Source organism: Rhamphochromis longiceps, linkage group LG11 (assembly GCF_057381845.1).
Source record: "Rhamphochromis longiceps isolate RC_006_pf linkage group LG11, R_longiceps_female_GT1.1, whole genome shotgun sequence".
NCBI lineage: Eukaryota > Metazoa > Chordata > Actinopteri > Cichliformes > Cichlidae > Rhamphochromis > Rhamphochromis longiceps.
The window spans coordinates 22,441,201-22,461,473 of record NC_140567.1 but is presented as its reverse complement, the minus strand read 5'-3'; the positions used below and the strand labels follow the sequence as shown (position 1 = coordinate 22,461,473).

At 43.2% G+C, this 20,273-nt stretch overlaps 1 protein-coding gene across 2 annotated transcripts; it reads left to right on the top strand.

Moving 5' to 3' along the window:
* The first annotated feature begins 272 nt into the window (after positions 1 to 272).
* abcb4 (ATP-binding cassette, sub-family B (MDR/TAP), member 4) lies at positions 273 to 20,272 on the top strand. Of its 2 annotated transcripts, XM_085422934.1 has the most exons (27): positions 273 to 335; positions 509 to 587; positions 982 to 1,120; positions 1,218 to 1,254; positions 1,355 to 1,546; positions 1,771 to 1,942; positions 2,032 to 2,156; positions 2,307 to 2,478; positions 2,597 to 2,710; positions 3,802 to 3,912; positions 4,003 to 4,128; positions 4,485 to 4,688; positions 4,771 to 4,941; positions 5,239 to 5,400; positions 5,496 to 5,672; positions 6,175 to 6,321; positions 6,407 to 6,511; positions 6,784 to 6,861; positions 7,014 to 7,097; positions 7,167 to 7,370; positions 7,475 to 7,575; positions 7,660 to 7,800; positions 9,333 to 9,489; positions 9,560 to 9,757; positions 10,281 to 10,487; positions 18,914 to 19,060; positions 19,343 to 20,272. In XM_085422934.1, exons 1-27 carry the CDS (start codon positions 277 to 279, stop codon positions 19,547 to 19,549), a joined length of 3,816 nt encoding a protein of 1,271 aa, XP_085279060.1. In that variant the 5' UTR covers positions 273 to 276; the 3' UTR covers positions 19,550 to 20,272. The 2 variants fall into 2 exon arrangements, with proteins under 2 accessions (XP_085279060.1, XP_085279059.1); XM_085422933.1 differs by lacking the exon at positions 273 to 335 and having other exon boundaries at positions 514 to 587.
* Position 20,273: the final 1 nt, after the last annotated feature.

Here is a 20,273-nt window from a genome sequence, read left to right as displayed (position 1 = left end):
ATATGTGGATGCCAGGTCCTAGGAGGTTAAAGAAGACTAACTGTTGTTGGGGGGGGGGCATTTTTGTTCTTCTTCCAAATCCATCCAACAGGCAGAATATCTGCACCCTGGTTTTCACGGACTTACTCTACTTTGACTTTTTCCACCCCTCAAATTCCTCAAATTTCAGTTTTGTAAAGGATTAACTTTGCAGACTGTGTTTTATTGCAGGTTTAACGTATTCCAAAGGGCAAAGGCATGTTTATGGGATGGCTTTTATTTTGACAGGACCCAGCCATGGAGAGGGAGCAGATGGAAATGTCCGCAGCCAAACCCCAACAAAATGGAAATACGGGGTAAAAAAAAAAAAAAAAAAAAAAAAAGAAGACTCTAAATTCTAAATCGCCTTTCTACTAATTATGTGACTTGAGTCAAACTCCTAAAGTATTTTTTTTTTTTTTTTTTTTTTTTTTTTTTTTTATCGGTGCTTGGGAAATATTTGACATCATGCCATTTATGAATTCTCCAGGGAGACTGAAAAAGATGACTTGAAGAAGAAGAAAAAGGAGAAGCCTCCTAAGATGCCCATGGTTAGCCCCATCAAAGTGGTAGGTTCATCTTCATACTAATCACCTGCTGCCAGAAAAAAACAGGTTATACACGTATTTCTTTTCAAGGCTCATTTTTATCTTTTTTTATTTTCTGGTGTGCAAATTATTTTTCTTTATTGGAGTGTGCGTGTGTACATGTGAAGATAAAATGGAAGCAGCAGTGTTATAAGTTGGTTTGACTGTTTATAGTTATCCTTGTAAGACTGGAAATTCCTACAAGCATAACAGCAAGGTGTGTGTGCTGAACGGGGAAGTCGGGAGAGGATGGGAGTGAGGCACATCCTCCCGTTGTTTCAGTGAACTCCACCAGACTCCTGCAGCGAGGAGATGAAAGCTGCTTTGAGTTTAACTTTTTCCCACTCAAATTATTATTATTTTTTTCTGTGTGCAGTTTAGGTTTGCAGACCGCTGGGATGTCTTAATGATTATAGCTGGGACAGTGATGTCAATGGCAAACGGCGTAGTGCTTCCACTCATGTGCATTGTCTTCGGCGACATGACGGACAGCTTCATACAGCAGGCTTTCCCCAGTGAGTTTCAGATGCAGGCTAGTGTGCACATGGGTAGCACAGCAATAATCATTAAGGAGTAAAATGACTCTTTTGTTCTTCCTTCCTGTGTCCTCAGATTCCACAAACAGCACCTTAGAAGAGGAAATGACTGGGTAAGACCTCACAGCCTGACACCTCATAGCTGCCTCATCAGGCGGAGAGACTGACTGAAACAGATTTATCAGACCGCATCTGTCACTTGTCCTCTCCCAGCCATGCCATATACTTCTCCATCATGGGAGCTGGGGTCCTGGTTGCAGCCTACCTACAGGTGGCCCTCTGGGCTCTGGCAGCCGGTCGGCAGGTCAAACGCATCCGCATCCTGTTTTTCCACCAAATCATGCGGCAAGACATTGGCTGGTTTGACGTCAATGAGACGGGAGAGCTCAACACGCGTCTCACAGAGTGGGTAACAGATGAGAAGTGTGTGATTTTTAAAGGTCCCACAGTGCTGTGTGTTAATTAAACGTGCTAGAAGTATAATCAGCAGCTATGCAGATCTCTAACTTTCTGAAACTGAAGGACACTTTGAATAAATTGCGTTATGGAGATGAGTGTGTCTGTCACTTGTATTTCAAAGTATCTGACTTTTCAAAACTGGAGCTTGATGTTTATATGTGCATGTGCAGTGATGTCTATAAGATCCAAGAAGGTATCGGAGACAAGGTGGGGATGCTGATCCAGGGTTTCACCAGCTTTGTTGTGTCTTTTATCATCGGCTTGAGCAAAGGCTGGAAGCTCACTCTGGTCATCCTGGCTGTGAGCCCCGTGCTTGGCATTTCTGCTGCTCTTTTCAGTATGGTAAGCTGCTGCAGAAGTTTATCCCTGTGTTTCTGATGCTTAAAACACCCTGGGCTCTGTATGCATCACCACCTTTTGTCTGTGTACAGGTGCTCACATCGTTCACCAGTAAAGAGCAGACTGCATATGCTAAAGCCGGTGCTGTAGCCGAGGAGGTGATCTCTTCAATCAGGACTGTGTTTGCCTTCAGTGGTCAAGAGAAGGAGATTAAGAGGTGTCATGTCTTTAACTGTTATCAACCGCCTCAAATGGCATTATTTGTGCAGATGTGGTCGGTCTTGGCAGAAATCCACTGTTTGTGCAGTTTAAAAATGTATTTTATACTATATTTGCCCCTAACTGTGCTCTTTGTGTTGCACTCTAGATATCATAAGAACCTAGAGGATGCTAAGAGGATGGGAATAAAGAAGGCGATCTCTGCTAACCTTTCCATGGGTGTCACCTTCCTCTTTATTTACCTGTCCTATGCTCTGGCCTTCTGGTATGGCAGTACACTCGTCCTGAGTGAAGAGTACACGATTGGAACCGTACTCACTGTGAGTAGATTTGTCACCTGTTAGTTTGTACAATAAACATGCATGTGACTTGGAGGTTTTTGCTGTGGCTAACACCAGTGCACTTTTTCTTTTTCTTTTTTTTTTTTTTAAAAAAAAGGTCTTCTTTTCTGTGCTCATTGGCGCTTTCTCACTGGGACAGACCTCTCCCAACATCCAGACCTTTGCGAGTGCTAGGGGAGCTGCATATAAAGTGTACAACATCATTGATCACGTAAGAAGTGCAATGTTTTCCACTCAACGCTTACTTTTCTTTCTTTTTTTTTCCACCCATTCGTGTTGTTGCCCTGTTGTCACTTTGTATTACCAAACATGCTGCTTTACGGTGGCGCTCCGGTGAGCTGCTTTGATGCTGCCAGCAACCTGGAGCTGGATTTTGCTGTAATTGGAGCTCCTGCTGTTTGAAGACACCGCAGGTCATTCAGTTGACGTTGCACAGCTGTGGTTCTTGTAAATCTCTTCCACTCGCTGAATCAGACTCATTTCCAAAAAGTAATTAAAACTTGAGTATGATCATGAGTTTTGCAGACACTGTGAAGATGGTGGATAGTGTTTTGTGAAATCAGCTTTAGTAGAATTTAAAAGGGGCTCCTATGGCCACAGAAGCTTGGAGCATAACCAGTCTGTTTAACTGAGCCACTTGAAGGATGGCTTGCAGGGTCAACTCCTGCCTGTTGCTATTCTGGGATGTGGCTTTGTTTAGCTTGTTGCACGTGTTTGTCTCTGTGTATGACTACAGACTCATGCTAGTTTAGAAATGCAGATAAAGGATGGCCCCATCTGAGAAACTGCAGGCTGAGCAGCACTTTTGTTTGCACAGAAACAGAAATGCACACAACCTCGAGCAAAACAAATGGGATCTTCTCTGAAACATGTTCCTTGCTCCAGACTTGAAGGGGAGGGTATTAAGCCTTTGAAAGTCACTTCTGTTTTACCTGTGTTCACACTGAAATCATTTCTTGTATTGTGGCTACTACTTATTCTTATGTTCAAGGGTGAAGTGTAAAGGATGAGGCTTCCAGGTGAGACATAAGTGTCAAATTCTGCCAAAACACAGCTCAGCTTTTGTAAGTTGCAAGGCAAAAGGGAGAATAACAGAGCTGTGCAACAGGAGATGCAGTGAAAACGCAAAGCACTGTGAAAATAAACATTGTGCTTTCTAAATGTGCTCAGCTGAAACTGAAGGGCTAACAGCATTTCCTCCCATTGTTTCTTTGAGGTTATGAAAAGAATAAGCCCTGTTCTGCTGTATTAGTTTGGCCTCTTAGAAGTGAAATCTGCCGTATTTGATTCTCTTCTCGACAGGTCCCCAGTATCGACAGCTATTCAGAGGCTGGCTACAAACCTGAATGCATCAAAGGAGACATCGAGTTCAAGAACGTCCACTTCAGCTACCCCTCCAGGGCTGATATCAAAGTGTGTTCTCATAGCTGCTGTATACTCAAATTTAAAGTGCTAAAATAGCATGCGGACATTTTTATATCCCCAAACTCATGTTGTCTGTAGGTGTTAAATGGCCTGAACTTGACTGTGAAGAGGGGGCAGACCTTTGCCTTGGTGGGAAGCAGTGGCTGTGGTAAAAGTACCACAATCCAGCTGCTGCAGCGGTTCTACGATCCTCAGGAAGGAAACGTAAGTGGGACCTCAAGTACTTTGAAGTACAAGATGTACAAATCAGATCAGTCCTGTGTAGACTTAACCGTTCAGAAATCAGACCTTTTATATTTATTTTTGTCTTTTTTAATTTTAACAACTTAAAGCTGAAAGTAGATGTAAAGTGGATTTCTTTTAAAGAACTTTGTTTATTTTGGACACTCCTTATGAAAATTGAGTCTGTTTACTTAAATACAGTAAACTGATTTGTGTGGAATTTTTTTATTTTTTTTTTTGTTAAATGGCTTCTGTGTATAAAGGGCTCTGCATAAACCAGTAAATGGAAACAGCGAATCTACACAACGGTGTAAACTGAGTGTCGTGTGTCCATGTAGGTGTTTGTTGACGGTCACGATCTTCGTTCTCTTAACGTCCGACACCTGAGGGAGATGATCGGGGTGGTGAGCCAGGAGCCCATCCTCTTCGCCACCACCATCACAGAGAACATCCGATATGGCCGAACCGACGTGACGCAGGAGGAGATTGAACAAGCTGCCAAGGAAGCAAACGCTTATGACTTCATTATGAAGCTACCCGATGTAGGGCAACACTTACAATTCCTCTGTCCCTGTAAATGATTGATCTCCACTTGCTAATCATTGGACTCTCTGTGTTGAGCAGAAGTTTGGGACTCTGGTGGGAGATCGGGGGACTCAGATGAGCGGAGGACAAAAGCAGAGGATCGCCATCGCCCGAGCTTTAGTCCGCAACCCCAAAATCCTCCTGTTGGATGAAGCCACATCTGCGCTCGATGCTGAGAGTGAGACCATCGTGCAGGCGGCGCTTGATAAGGTACGGCTCAACGGTTACTTAATTCTTGTTTCAAGGCTACTGTAAAAAAATAAAAATAAATAGAGACAGAGTAGAAATGTTAACTCATGTCCAGAGGAGCAATCCGTCCGATCTGACTTGATTCATAGTCTTGTATAAATGTCTCCTGCATGGATGGTGGATTTGAGCCACAGTGCACATAAACCTACCCTCCTGCAATAATTTAACAGTTTATGTTAAATGCTTGTGTACCTCACATCAGAGCAGCATGCTAGTAACATTTAACTCAGTGTAACACACAAACTCGCCCGTGTGCAGGTCCGGTTGGGTCGAACCACACTAATCGTGGCTCACCGCCTTTCAACAATCAGAAACGCTGATGTTATTGCCGGCTTCAAAGATGGCAAGGTTGTAGAGGTGGGAACTCACAGCGAGCTGATGGAAGGAAAGGGAGTCTACCAAACACTGGTCTCCATGCAGGTAATATTTGCACACAGGCAGTTTTAGCAGATGGGAACTTCCACAGCACCCAGTCTTTATTTGTTTGTTTTGCATTTGTGGTTTTCCTCTTGAAGACGTTTCAGAAAAATGCGGAGGAGGAGCATGAGCCGTCTGCAGATGAGAGAAGCCCAGGAGTCAGGTCGTTGTCGGAGTCTTCTCTCTTCAAGAGGAAGAGCACAAAAGGTGCATCCTTTAAAACTTCAGAAGGGGACAAAGAGGAAAAGAAAAAGTTGACTAGTGATAACTTGGAGGTGAGCAAACACCTAAATCCTTCTATCAATAAAGGAATGTGAAGAAAATATGATTCTTAGTCTAAGATGTTTTTAAAAAAAATAAAAAAATTATTATTGTTATTTTCACTTGGATGAGTGTTCACACCTCTTACTTTTTCTGGAAACTAATAATTGAATTATACAGTACTATTTATTTTAAGACATGGGGCTGCAATTTATTCTCTTAGGCAGTTTCTTCAAGTAGTCTTCAGGAAATGTTCTCCAGGCTTCTTGAAGGACATTCAAAACTCTTCTTTGGATGTTTGCTGCCTTTTGTTCTGTCAAGATGATCCCACATTGATTCGATAATGTTGGTTTGGGCTCCTAGACTGATTATGATCTATTGTATGTTTCTATCAACTATACTTTTACTGCATTAGCAATGTGTTTGGGATCGTTTTCATGCTGAGAATTTACTTATACACACCATTCATTCATCACTTGCATTAGAAGCCTTTTTAATCTTTCCTCCTGTCTGCAGGATGAAGACGTTCCCCCTGTGTCGTTCCTCAAAGTGATGGCTCTGAACACTTCAGAGCTGCCATACATTCTGCTGGGGACCCTTTGTGCCATTATCAATGGTGCAATGCAGCCTGCGTTTGCCGTCGTCTTCTCAAAGATCATCAATGTAGGTTACTCTTGATAACATGTTGATGCTGAATGGAGGTGTTTTCAGCAGCTGTAGAAAGCTTCATCTTTTTATCTCCCCTCAGGTGTTTGCAGAACCGGACCAAGACATTGTCAGACAAAGATCAGTTTTCTTTTCCCTCATGTTTGCTGCTATTGGAGCAGTTTCCTTTGTCACCATGTTTCTACAGGTATGCAAACGCACGCGGTTGATGGAAGAGGGTTTGTGGTAAACCTTGGTAAACTCTGTTATATCCTGCTAGTAAGTAATGTAAATAAAAAGGTTAAAAATGAAAGGGAAATGGTCACACAGGTCCCTGTCAAACTTTAGGAGAGTGCACACAAGTTGAAAGAATGCTGATGTGACAACACATGCGGATGATGTGACACGTGTGCTAATTTTGGGGGGGGGGGGTTGTGTGGGTTTTTTATTTATTTATTTATTTTTTATTTTTTTAAACAGGGTTTCTGTTTTGGTAAATCTGGAGAGGTCCTCACCTTGACACTGAGACTGAGGGCCTTTAAGTCCATGATGAGGCAGGTATGTAAGTGACAAAGTCAAATGAGAGAGCAGGGAGGAGGATGTTGAAAAATACATTTTTCTTGGTGGCTAAAGTGAACCAATTATCTACATGGCAGCCATAATAAAAGCTGGTCAGGTCCTTCAGTGCTTCTTTCAAATCTCCTTTGCAGGATCTGGGCTGGTTTGACCAACCAAAAAACAGTGTTGGTGCGCTCACTACGAGACTGGCCACAGATGCAGCCCAAGTGCAGGGGGTAAGCTTCAACAACAGCTGGCCAAAGGTTACCAAAGGCTCACACTAAAGTGTCAAATCATCCATTTAGGCCGCAGGCGTGCGTATGGCCACGCTCGCTCAGAACTTCGCCAACATGGGCACCGGTTTGATCTTGGGTTTTGTGTACGGCTGGGAGCTGACTCTGCTGCTCCTGTCTCTGGTGCCCATCATTGCAGTGGCTGGAGCCATTGAGATGAAGATGCTCGCCGGACACGCTGCTGAAGACAAGAAGGAGCTGGAGAAGGCTGGAAAGGTGAGGATTGGGTGCGAGATGTGCCAGAGTGAAAGTAAAAATTCCTCACGGCTCAGTCTGTTGAAACTCTGAACTCATGAGATATTTGCATTGCGTCTCTTCAGATTGCCACAGAGGCCATCGAGAACATCCGCACCGTGGTCTGCCTCACAAGAGAGGAAAAGTTTGAAGCTTTGTATCAGGAGAACCTCGATGTGCCCTACAAGTACGATAATTTGTACCACAGGGACCTGATTGCTCAATTATACGCTCTTTAAGTTCTGATGCCACCTTTCTCATGTTTTTACAGAAACTCAAAGAAAATGGCACACATCTACGGCCTCACCTTCTCCTTTTCCCAGGCGATGATCTATTTCGCTTATGCGGCCTGTTTCCGTTTTGGTGCTTGGCTCATTATAGCTGGAAGGATGAGTGTCGAAGGGGTCTTCCTGTGAGTGAACTGAGACATTGGCTTGTATCTTCATGAGGAGATTAACAGGCAGCCTGACAGTTTGCGTGGCGGGTAACATCCAAACAAAGCATTTCTGATGGACAGAACCTTTTCATGTGGCTGTTAATCATTATCTTAGTCAGAAGCAGTTGAAGAGCCTCAGCGTGGGTGGCTTTCAAATGTACACTGTGACAGATACTTGTGGTAATACATCAGACCCTCTTTTGCTGGGAGGAGCCACTGCTTTCATTTATATTGTGTTGCATAAACTGGGAAGTCCAAAGTTCATGGCAAACCGAAGCCTCAGCGTCCATAAAAGAAGAAAATATTAACTCTTTACCTCTTAATGAACACTGTACACCCAACTGAGGCTGATTTAATGTCTCTGAGCTTTTTCCCACTCTCCAGGATGGAATGATTGTACAGCATTACTGTAGTAAAGTGAATTTTGGATCCACACAGGCTCCAATATATACAAACAACCCCACTAATGTTTGGTTAAATGTGCCTTAGAAACGAGCCTCTGGCATCATTTAATCACTCCTTGGCAGGATTGGTAGAGCCCATTTTAGTTTGCCTAAATTCAGGTCTGTGCCAGGAAAGCAAAAATAATCCACAAGTTTTCAATAGGACTGAGGTTTGTGCTTTGGGACAGTCTTGTCATTAATTTAATGTTAGCCTGTTTTATCCATTCTAAACCAGTTTTAATCTGTGTTTGGCATTATTGTCCTGGTCAATCATATAGTTGTTGATTTGAGGTGGAGTTGAAGAAGGTGGAGGTGGTTCTGCTTCTTATTCATTATTCCAGCCAATTTATGCAATATCAATGCTGTCACTGCCAGAACAGCCCGGAGCATGATGGTACCACCACCACACTGGTTCGGTGCTAATACATTGTTTTTGGGTTTGAAAGCCTCAACTTTACGCTTCCAACGTTTTGAGCCGTTTACCCACCACGACAAATCTTCTCGTCTGACTAGAAAACTTTTCTCCAGGAGACATTTGCTTGTCCACATGGGCGTCTGCCATTTTCAGTCGAGCTCAAAGGATTGACTTTTGAGCACAGGCTTTGGCACCCTCTCAGTCAATAGTGATGTAAAACACATCTAACTGGACAGTGATACTGGTGTTCCAGCAGTTTCCAGTTCATGGCAGGCTTCGGACTTCGTGGTTCCTGGGTTGTTCTTGAACACTTTAACCAGCTCCCTCTCATCTCAGGCTAATGGTTTGGGTCTTCTTCCAGTTCTTGGCGAAGTGGTGACGCAACATTAAAGGCCACAAAATTACCATTAAATTCATGCCCACGATGAGTAAATGCAAACTTCTGACTACAGCTGTTGTAGGCATAAACTCGTCAGTCGGTTCATCATTATCGGCGGGACCGAACAGCGCAAACTCATCTTTAAGATTATCAGTAATTACAAACATGCTGGGCACACAGATGTCGTAGGTTCGTGTTAGCTTAGCCTTATGTAATCCTGTTTCACACCCCACTGACAGCGAAGCTAATGTGTTTAACTTTCCTCTCCCAGTGTGATTTCAGCCGTTCTGTTTGGTGCCATGGCTGTCGGTCAAGTCAACTCCTTCGCTCCAAACTACGCGAAGGCCAAACTGTCTGCTGCCCACATCATGATGCTGTTAAACAAGGAGCCTGCCATTGATAATCTGTCAAAGGACGGAGACTGTCCGGTACATGACGCAAACACGGCTTTAGAAAAGTGATATTTTACCACATATCTAACTCTTTCTTTTCTTCCAGGACCAGTTTGATGGTAATGTGACCTTTGAGAGGGTCAAGTTTAATTATCCTTCACGTCCTGATGTACCCATCCTGCAAGGGCTGAATCTGAGTGTAAAGAAGGGAGAAACTCTGGCCTTGGTGGGAAGCAGCGGCTGTGGGAAGAGCACCACCGTCCAGCTGCTGGAGAGGTTCTATGACCCGCTGGATGGGAAAGTGGTGAGAAAACAACTGCACGCCCACGCTCTGTGCACTACCTCACACTGATGCCTCATCACCTACTGACAGTTGGGTAATGATTAGCTGGCCAGTGCTTTCCAGTGCTGATATGAAGTCCATGTAACAGGAGCTCTTATCTGGATTACTGCATAAACATTTATCTGGTTGGGAGGGAAATGAATAGTGTGCCTGTTGTCTCGTGTCCTGTTGGTGTTTTTGAACATCATGTGCACATTGCAGGTTTTCTAGTACGTTTGTGTTTGTCACTTTAAAAAAACAAAAAAAAGTCTCTGGCAAAATAACTCATTAACTGAATTTCTGCATTGATTCAGAATTAATGTAAAACCAATGTTAACTTTTAAATAAGAAGTGACAAGTTCTTCAGCTAAACAAGCTTTTAGCCATTAACAAATCAGACATTTCCTTCAGGGCTTGGTGATTAAAACGATGTTGCACAATCAAATGAATGATCGTCCAGGTGCCAAAGCATGCAAGCCTATTTGTGCTACTCTTTCTCCTTCAGGTGTTGGACAAATCTGATGCCAAAAACTTGAACATTCACTGGTTGAGGTCCCAGATAGGCATCGTCTCCCAGGAGCCCGTGCTGTTCGACTGCTCTTTGGCTGAAAACATTGCCTATGGAGACAACAGCCGCAAAGTCAGCATGGACGAGATAGAGGCAGCGGCCAAAGCAGCCAACATTCACAACTTCATAGAGGGTTTGCCACTGGTAATGTCATTATACTATTTTATAGAAGATTCCATGTAAAGATAAGGGTCAAATCCAGTGTCAGTAAAACAGACTGGGTGGATAAAGAGGTGGTCAAAAAAAGCAGACTCAGGGTTACAGCAAGAAAGGAGGCTGAAACACTGAATCTAAACAAAGATGGACTCTGATGTCAGCTTTGTTTTTAATGCGTCACAAAGCTGCCTAGAGCTGCCTCTGCCCAGCTACCACAGGGTTTTACTGTGAGGGAAGTTTAGTGCAGCCAGGATGTCTTTGTGTTGCCCTCAAAACCTAAAGCCTTAGAATGAGTCTCAACTTTATGCTGTTTCTGATTCAGGCTGTGCACACCAACACTTGATGGCTGCTATAAAATGATCCCTATGAGTGTCACCTACTCCATAGATTTTTATCACATCGCATGATGATAAAATGATGATAAACATCTAAAGAAGATTTAAAAAAATGTAACCGTAAGAGGCAACACTGCTGCCGATAAGATAATAGATGACTACAAGAAATCATTGATTTATTGCCTGGAGCTAACTATACACTTCAAGTTTGTTTTTTGTTGTTTTATGCTCTCTCAGTACTGCTGGTTTTTGATGTGATGGTTTCACATTAGAAACAAACGAAGATCAATTTAACTTTGAAACTTCCGAAATGTCTTCGATACAGTGTTTAAGACTCGTCGTCCAGATCGCTCAGATGGCATTTCTTTTGCTTTTTACGTCCTTTAAAATGTTGAATTTGCTGCTTGTATTTGACAAGCAGTTAACTGGTCAGTGCTGAGACTTTAAAGTGCTCTGATCAGGAGGCAGACTGAAACCTGATAGTAATGTGGTGGTTTCAAAGCATTTTGCTGATGAACTGTAGACTAGATGCTGGTCTGTGGTTTTTGAGAGATCTGGGATCTTGCCACTAATTTAAAATCTTCAAACATTAGTTTAAAAGTATAAAGCACTAATCAAAAAGCACTATCAAACTGTTGTGGTTGCTGTCACTATCGAGTCATCTTTGAGTAATTCTTTCTGCCCTGTATTGTATTATTGTAGGGTCTTTACCTTACAATATAAAGTGCTTTGAGGCAACTGTTGTTATTTGGCATTGAATAGAGCTCCATCCTTTTGTAAAGGTCTCGTGCCTTTCTGTTTCTGCTCAACTACATTAACCCCAAGATGGACGAGGTTGGGTTTAGTAACATTTATTCCACTCTCATGGACCTGAAATATTTTGTCATGATAAAGCTGTAGATGAAAGGTTGGTGTGATTGCCCCCAGGTTTCTTTAAGATGATGTAAAGATAAGGCTTCATAGGTCAGATGGAGATGCTGTAAAGGGGACCATAAGTCAGCTAAAATTAAAAATTGTGAAATGGTGTACAAAGGTAATTACAGCAACAATGCAAGTCTCCTAAAGAGGCCTTTGTGAAAAACCTTTGTTGAAAAACCTTTGATCAGTGTTTTTACTGCTGTGATAAACAAACTTGGTGGTGCTTTATTTTTCCACCTGCAGGTTGAAAAGCATAACTGGGATGGAAATGGCAGCTCAGACAGAACACAATTGGTGTAGTAAGGTGGATCCTGTGGAGGTCGGGTGTGTAAGGAAGAGGACTCCCTTACTGCATTTATTTATATTGTATTGTCTGTATAGCACTTTAGAGCACACCTTTCACTTTATTAAAAGCACCTTATCAAGCACTTTATGTAGCATTGCACTTTAAGCATGGATTTGCACACAAGAAGTTTAAATATTTATTGACTATTTATTGGGAATTTTAAAATCAGTTGGTGGCCTTGTTTCAGATCCTGCACAGCTGCTCCTCATCAAGGAATGTGGTGGTTGTCTGTCAGGAGAGAAGAATGGTGATTGAGATTGTGATTAAGGTTTACCAATAAGGAAAACTAATGCAAATGTGTGTGTGAAATCTAGGGAAAAGTGTTGCAAATAAGCGTTTGTAAGTTAATGATTACTCACCTTTCTTGCCTGTGTCCTCTTCAAGGTGTTTGGGCAAATGTTTCCCCGGGGGTCCAGACACCATTTAAAGGTTCCGGGAGAGACCATGGGTAAAGAGTGTGGTGAATCTTTTTGTGCTTGGGTTTCTGGGTTTTTATAATATTGGGTTTTGTGTAACATTAAAGTGTGAAATATTTATTAATATGTAAATGTGAAGATGTATTTATGTATTTATTTATTCTTATTGATATATTGTATACTGTGGTGGAAGGTTGGGATTTAAGAATTTACCTGAGAGTGGAATAATGGTTAAGTCTGTGACAGCTGAACATATTTAAGGCTGCCAGTTGTCATTAGGGGATTTTTTGTGCTGTGAAGAAGCTCGACAAGTTAATTGTTTTAAGGAGAGCCATATAGCAAATAAATACTTTGTTCCACTACACTTGCCTTGGTCTGTCTCACTGTGTTTCCAGCCGCTAAGGGCTGCCCTGTTACAAGCGGTGTCAGGAGTGTGTCACTCATGCCACAGTGAGAAGATGATGACAAGAGGTGGAAGAAAGCCAGGCCAAGAGGAGCAGCCTGATGAAGGAGTTGGAGCTTCATCTGAGCTAGAGGCCATGGCAGCAACAAGCCCTGAGGACAAATTGGAGGAGTTAACAGGGTTGGTGAAATCTCTTATGCGGTCTCAAGCAGCCAGAGACCAAAAGTGGGAGAAGGATTTGTCACGTCAGGAGCAAAGGTGGAAAGGCATGCAGCATCAATTTCAGCAAATCCAGCTACAAGTTAACGCTGTAACTGATAAGCCTGACCCACCAGAGGCGCCAGCGCCCCCTACAACATCTGAAGAACAAGAACTTGGATTCAATGGTGAAGACATTCCAGTGGCCAGTGGGTCCAGGTCTTTAATTGAACCAAAACTTTTTCCTCTGTCACCAGAAGATGACATTGAACATTTTCTGACTACGTTTGAAAGAATGGCAAACGTGTGTCGATGGCCCAGAGATGAGTGGGCTATTCGTCTGGTTCCCCTGTTGACAGGTAGAGCCCGCACAGCCTACATTCTTATGGATTTAACAGACTCTGAGAATTATGATAAGGTGAAAGAGGCAATTCTGGCAAAATATGAGATCACTGCTGACACCTACAGACGCCGCTTCAGATCTCTGAAAGTGGAGCCAGGTGAGACGCCACGTGAACTTTATGTAAGATTGAAAGACCTGTTTTCAAGATGGATTAAACCTGAAAAATCAACTGTAGAAGAAATATCTGAGCAGATAATTCTGGAGCAGTTTTTGAGAATGGTTAATCCAGAGCTGGAGATTTGGATACGTGAGCATGACCCGAAGACTGCAAAGGAAGCAGCTGGCCTCGCAGAGGTTTTCACTTCAGCCAGAAAAGGAAGCAAGAGCACCTACTTCAGCCGGGAGACCCACTACGCCCAACCAAGTAAGTCCATTGGGGGTGAACAGGGTTCTGGTCAAGTTCAGGCTAGAAATCTTTCTAGTTCTAGGCAGCTCCCTTCCCATAGACCTCACAATGTGAAGAAATCCTTTAAGTCTTCAGTTCAGGATATTAAATGTTATCACTGTCATAACTTTGGCCATACACAACAATTTTGCCCTGCACTTAAGTCAAAACCATCTCTTTTATGTGCAGTTCCAAGACCAGCCACAGAGCCAGTAGGAAAGAAAGCTTGTACTGTCCCTGTTTTAATTAATGGGCGTAAAGAGGAAGCTTTGCTTGACTCTGGGTGCTTCCAAACTCTTGTACACTCTAGCATAATTTCAGGAGAAAAGCTAAGTGGGGTTGGGGCTACAATAAGTTGTGTGCATGGAGACGAACACAGGTACCCCACTGCTGAGGTTTACCTGACAGTAGGAGGTCAAACCTACTTGTTAGTGGTAGCTGTTGTTCCCAGTTTGCCATATTCAGTGATACTTGGTAATGACATCCCCACTCTTTTTGATCTAATACATCAGTCGGATTATGACCCTCAAGTGAGTGCTGAGAAAGACATTCAAGGCTTAGGTGATGAATCTGGAAGCTCACTTCCTCTAGATATGACAGTTGAACCATTTAAACCCTGTCATGTAGTCACAAGAGCACAAAGTGCAAAGGAAAGGATGCAAGAACTACCCTTTTTTGAGGAGTCTCTCGAAACGGAGCCAGGGAAGATTAGGAAGTCTAGGGCTCAGAAAAGAAGAGAAAAGTTCAAAGGCTCAGGGGAAAAAGGTACAGCATTGTTCCCTAAGCCAAATAACCAACTTGAGTTTGATGTTCCCTCAGATTTAGGTGCACTCCAAAGAAGCGACCCTACTCTAAAACCCTGGTTTGAGAAGGTAACAGAGGTAGAGGGGGCTAGTCAAGGTCAGGTAAGCTGTCTTGCAGACACTGTTTACTTGATTAAAGGAGGCATCTTGTACCAGAGAAAGGGGAAGTGCGAAGCTGTGGCACTCCCACAACAGTTCAGAGACAAAGTTACGGATTTGGGTCATTCAATTCCATGGGCAGGTCATATGGCTTTTCACAAAACACTGAATAGGATCAGCAGCCGTTTTGTTTGGCCAGGGATGTATGTCCAGGTTTCTGAGTTTTGCCGTTCCTGTGAAAAATGTCAGTTGACCTCAGGCAAAGGAGCAGCGCGAGCCCAGTTGCAACCACTGCCAATTATTGAAACACCATTTGAGAGGCTAGGCATGGATATTGTGGGCCCTTTAGAGAGGAGCTCCACAGGTCATCGCTACATATTAGTCATATGTGACTATGCAACACGGTTTCCTGAGGCCTTCCCACTCAGATCAATTAAAGCTCGTCACATTGCTAATTGTCTTCTGCAGCTTTTCTCTAGGGTAGGCATACCAAGAGAAATTCTGACGGATTGTGGAACGAACTTTCTATCCAAGTTGTTGCAGCAGGTTTATAAGTTGTTAGGGATAAAGGGACTTAAGACCACCCCTTATCACCCCCAAACGGACGGGCTAGTGGAGAGATACAACCAGACTCTCAAAAGTATGCTGCGCAAGTTTGTCTCTGACACAGGTGCTGACTGGGATCAATGGCTGCCCTACCTTCTGTTCGCCTACCGGGAGGTCCCGCAGGTTTCCACTGGCTTCTCGCCTTTTGAACTTTTATACGGTCGCCAAGTGAGAGGCCCCCTGGATCTGCTTAAGGACTGCTGGGAGGAATCCAAAGCAGAGGGCGAAAACATCGCAGCCTACGTCATCACCATGAGAGAGAGGTTGGAGAAAATGGCATCATTGATGCAAGACAACATGAAAGCTGCACAAAAACATCAAAAGACTTGGTATGATCAGAAGGCCAGGGATAGGGTCTTCCTTCCAGGTCAGAAAGTACTGTTATTGCTTCCCACCAGCGATAACAAGTTGCTGACAAAATGGCATGGACCATACGAGATCATCAGACAAGTGAGTAAAGTCACTTATGAGCTGAATATGCCAGAAAGAGTTAAAAAATATCAGACATTTCACGTGAACTTGTTGAAGGCATTCCACAGCCGACAAGAGCCGGTCTATCAGTTACTGGTGCGTTCAGTTAAGGATGAGGAGGTGACTGAGAAGTTCTTTCCAACTAACATTCAAGTTTGTGCTTCAGTTGACCTTTCTCATTTGTCTCCTACTGAGCAGGCTGATATAAAACCACTCGTGGACCCACAGCTCTTTCGAGAAACACCAGGCTTCACATCACTGGTTCAGCACAAGATACGGGTGAAGGAGGATGCACCCGTTCGACAAAAGAGTTACAGAATTCCTGAACGGTTGGTGCCAGTGCTACAGAAAGAAATAAAACTGATGTTGGACCTGGGAATCATTGAGGTGTCAAGCAGTGAGTGGTGCAGCCCGATTGTTTTGGTACCAAAGAAAGATGACACCCTGAGATTCTGTATTGATTTCAGATATTTGAATGCAGTATCCAAGTTTGATCCCTACCCAATGCCCAGGGTGGATGACCTGCTGGAGAGAGTTGGATCAGCAAGGTACATTGCAACACTTGATCTGTGTAAAGGATACTGGCAAGTGGCTTTGGCGCCAGAAGCGAGAGAGCTGACAGCCTTCAAAACTCCTTTTGGTATGTACCAATTTAAAGTCATGCCATTTGGGCTTCAAGGTGCACCAGCGACATTCCAACGATTAATGGACCATGTACTGAGAGATGTGTCAGCATTCTCTGCAGCATATCTGGATGACGTGGTGGTGTACAGCCAGTCCTGGGAAGAGCATGTCATTCACCTACAGAAGGTGCTACACTCCATCAGAATGGCTGGACTGACTATCAATCCCAAGAAGTGCTCCATAGCCAAGAGAGAAGTGGAGTACTTGGGCTTTGTAGTTGGCTCTGGGAAGATAAAGCCGCAGGTTTGGAAAGATTGAAGCAATTCAGTCCTTCCCAGTTCCGACAACAAAAAGGAAGGTGAGAGGTTTTCTGGGTCTAGTAGGCTGGTACCGGAAATTCATACCTTCTTTTGCAGAGCGATCCACTGTACTTAATAACCTCACAAAAGGCTCAGCCCCTAACAAAGTGCGTTGGACGGAAGACTGTGAGCGAGCATTCAGAGACCTCAAGGAAGCAGTTTGCACACATCCAGTTCTACACAGTCCAGACTTCAACAAGCCATTCATCTTGCAAACTGATGCTTCGGGAGTTGGCCTTGGTGCTGTCCTTCAGCAAGAGGTGGATGGTGAAAGAAGGCCTGTGGTGTTTCTGAGTCGGAAACTACTCGACAGGGAGACGAGGTATTCGACGGTAGAGAAAGAGTGCTTGGCCATGAAATGGGCTATTGAGGCCTTGAGGTATTATCTTCTGGGACGTCACTTCACTCTGGAGACTGATCATCGTGCCCTCCAGTGGTTGAACCGCATGAGGGATGCGAATGCCCGCATTGCAGGATGGTACCTGTCTCTGCAGCCTTATGACTTTACGGTCCAGTATAGGCCGGGGAAGTCAAATGAGGTTGCTGATTGTTTATCTAGGATGACAGAGGACTGAAGCACTTCGCGCTCAAGAGAGGGAGGAGGAAATGTAAGGAAGAGGACTCCCTTACTGCATTTATTTATATTGTATTGTCTGTATAGCACTTTAGAGCACACCTTTCACTTTATTAAAAGCACCTTATCAAGCACTTTATGTAGCATTGCACTTTAAGCATGGATTTGCACACAAGAAGTTTAAATATTTATTGACTATTTATTGGGAATTTTAAAATCAGTTGGTGGCCTTGTTTCAGATCCTGCACAGCTGCTCCTCATCAAGGAATGTGGTGGTTGTCTGTCAGGAGAGAAGAATGGTGATTGTGATTAAGGTTTACCAATAAGGAAAACTAATGCAAATGTGTGTGTGAAATCTAGGGAAAAGTGTTGCAAATAAGCGTTTGTAAGTTAATGATTACTCACCTTTCTTGCCTGTGTCCTCTTCAAGGTGTTTGGGCAAATGTTTCCCCGGGGGTCCAGACACCATTTAAAGGTTCCGGGAGAGACCATGGGTAAAGAGTGTGGTGAATCTTTTTGTGCTTGGGTTTCTGGGTTTTTATAATATTGGGTTTTGTGTAACATTAAAGTGTGAAATATTTATTAATATGTAAATGTGAAGATGTATTTATGTATTTATTTATTCTTATTGATATATTGTATACTGTGGTGGAAGGTTGGGATTTAAGAATTTACCTGAGAGTGGAATAATGGTTAAGTCTGTGACAGCTGAACATATTTAAGGCTGCCAGTTGTCATTAGGGGATTTTTTTGTGCTGTGAAGAAGCTCGACAAGTTAATTGTTTTAAGGAGAGCCATATAGCAAATAAATACTTTGTTCCACTACACTTGCCTTGGTCTGTCTCACTGTGTTTCCAGCCGCTAAGGGCTGCCCTGTTACAGGGTGTAAAGGCTTTATTGCTAAATCTACAACTAAGCTCCTACAGAGAGTGGGGGTGTGAGGGCAGGCCTTTCAACGAGCAGTCAAGTCACTCTGAGAGTGCTGAACGAAGCAGCAGCTGGTTGCGGACAGGAGTACAGCTAGGCTGGGACATTAAGGGGTGATAGCAGAAGGGGGCACATTACGTGTCATGGGCATAAAATCAATGTAACACTGAGGACAGTGACCACCTGACAATCCCAGTGAAGTGGTTTACCTCCTCTCCCATTCAAGACACCAGAGGAATCTGTACTGATTACTGGAGGGCTTGTATCATTAAGCCTTATGAGTCAACAAATGTGAATGGTAATCATGCAGGAGGCCAGCTGAAGATGAATGTGTTATTGTACATGTGAAAATGATTTCCTGCCAGCATTTTATTAACTTGGCAATAAATGTAGCTATTATTATTATTAAACCTCAAAGTATACTTTTTAAGAAATTTGTCAGCTGTGAGGAGTGATTGGATCCATACTTTGTATAGTTTTGACCATCTATAGTAACACAACTATGCCCTCTCATTGTTTTGTTTGTGTTTGTTTTTTCCATGAGCAGAAATATGACACGCAGGCAGGTGATAAGGGGACACAGCTGTCAGGTGGTCAGAAGCAGCGAATAGCCATAGCCCGAGCCATCCTCCGCAACCCCAAACTGCTGCTGCTGGATGAGGCCACTTCTGCGCTGGACACTGAGAGCGAGAAGGTGAGCACATCTTTCCATTTTCACCTGTAATGCTTGTCAGGGAGATTAAGTAAATGGTGAGTAAAGTCACCAGCTCATACAAACGACTGCTGCAGCTAAAATCCACACACAAGAAAATGGGAAATGTTGGGCTGAGAGAGTTCACATTAAACTTGAGGATGGGAGGAATACAGGAAAGTAGCCATGTTGATAAAGATGACAGCTCTGGTTTAAACTGAAACCATCTTTAGTGCTGAAAACATTCATAGTAGGAGCTCTTATAAGACCATGCTCTCTCTGTAGGTGGTGCAGGAAGCTCTGGACCAGGCCAGCAAGGGCAGGACGTGCATCGTCGTGGCCCACCGTCTGTCCACCATCCAGAACGCAGACCGCATTGCTGTATTCCAGGGAGGAGTCGTGGTGGAGCAGGGGACACATCAGCAGCTGCTGGCAAAGAAGGGGGTCTACCACATGCTTGTCAACAGACAGATGGGACACAGTGACAAATAACCCATAGTCCATAATCTTGAGTTCTGGATTAAACACTGGTGCCTTAGATCATCACTCCTCCCATGCAGATTCAGACAGTGGCTCCTGTGGCTTAAACCTAAATGTATAAAGTCTGAATTCTGATTGGCTGTCACTTGTGACTGTCCTTCCCACAAGAGATTTTTGACATTTGTGGGGTGCAGATGTAAACGGTAAAACTGATATTATTTTTCTTTTTTGGCTTACTCACTGTTGGTGGATACAAGTTGATTAATGTGTACTTTTCCTGCTTAGCTAAGTGGCAGATTTGGCTTCTAAAGAGCCTTTTTGTGCAAGTAGAAAAAGTGACCTTTGAGATAGATATTTTTACTTGTAAGGAGAACACTGGAATTAAAAATGGCTGCATTCTTTTTTTTTTTTTAAAACAGGCTAAAGTAAATTCAATGACCAGTCCTCTTTGTTCGTTTGTCTATGCACTGGTTTTATGCCTCTGACGATGGGATCATCACTGTCTGGAATAGTTTTGGGTAAAATCTTTAATATTTATACTGTTATGACTCAGTTCAGCATCTTGGATTGAGTTGGAGGACCAAAGTACCTGAGCAGTTAAAGCCTGGGAAATGCTGCGCAAATGTTAATTTTCATTTGCGAAGTTTCTGTGGAATTCACTTAAAATGTAATTTTGTTTCTATTTTTTTTAGAGGAATTGCTGCTTTGTAACTGTTAATGTTTTATATTCAAATAA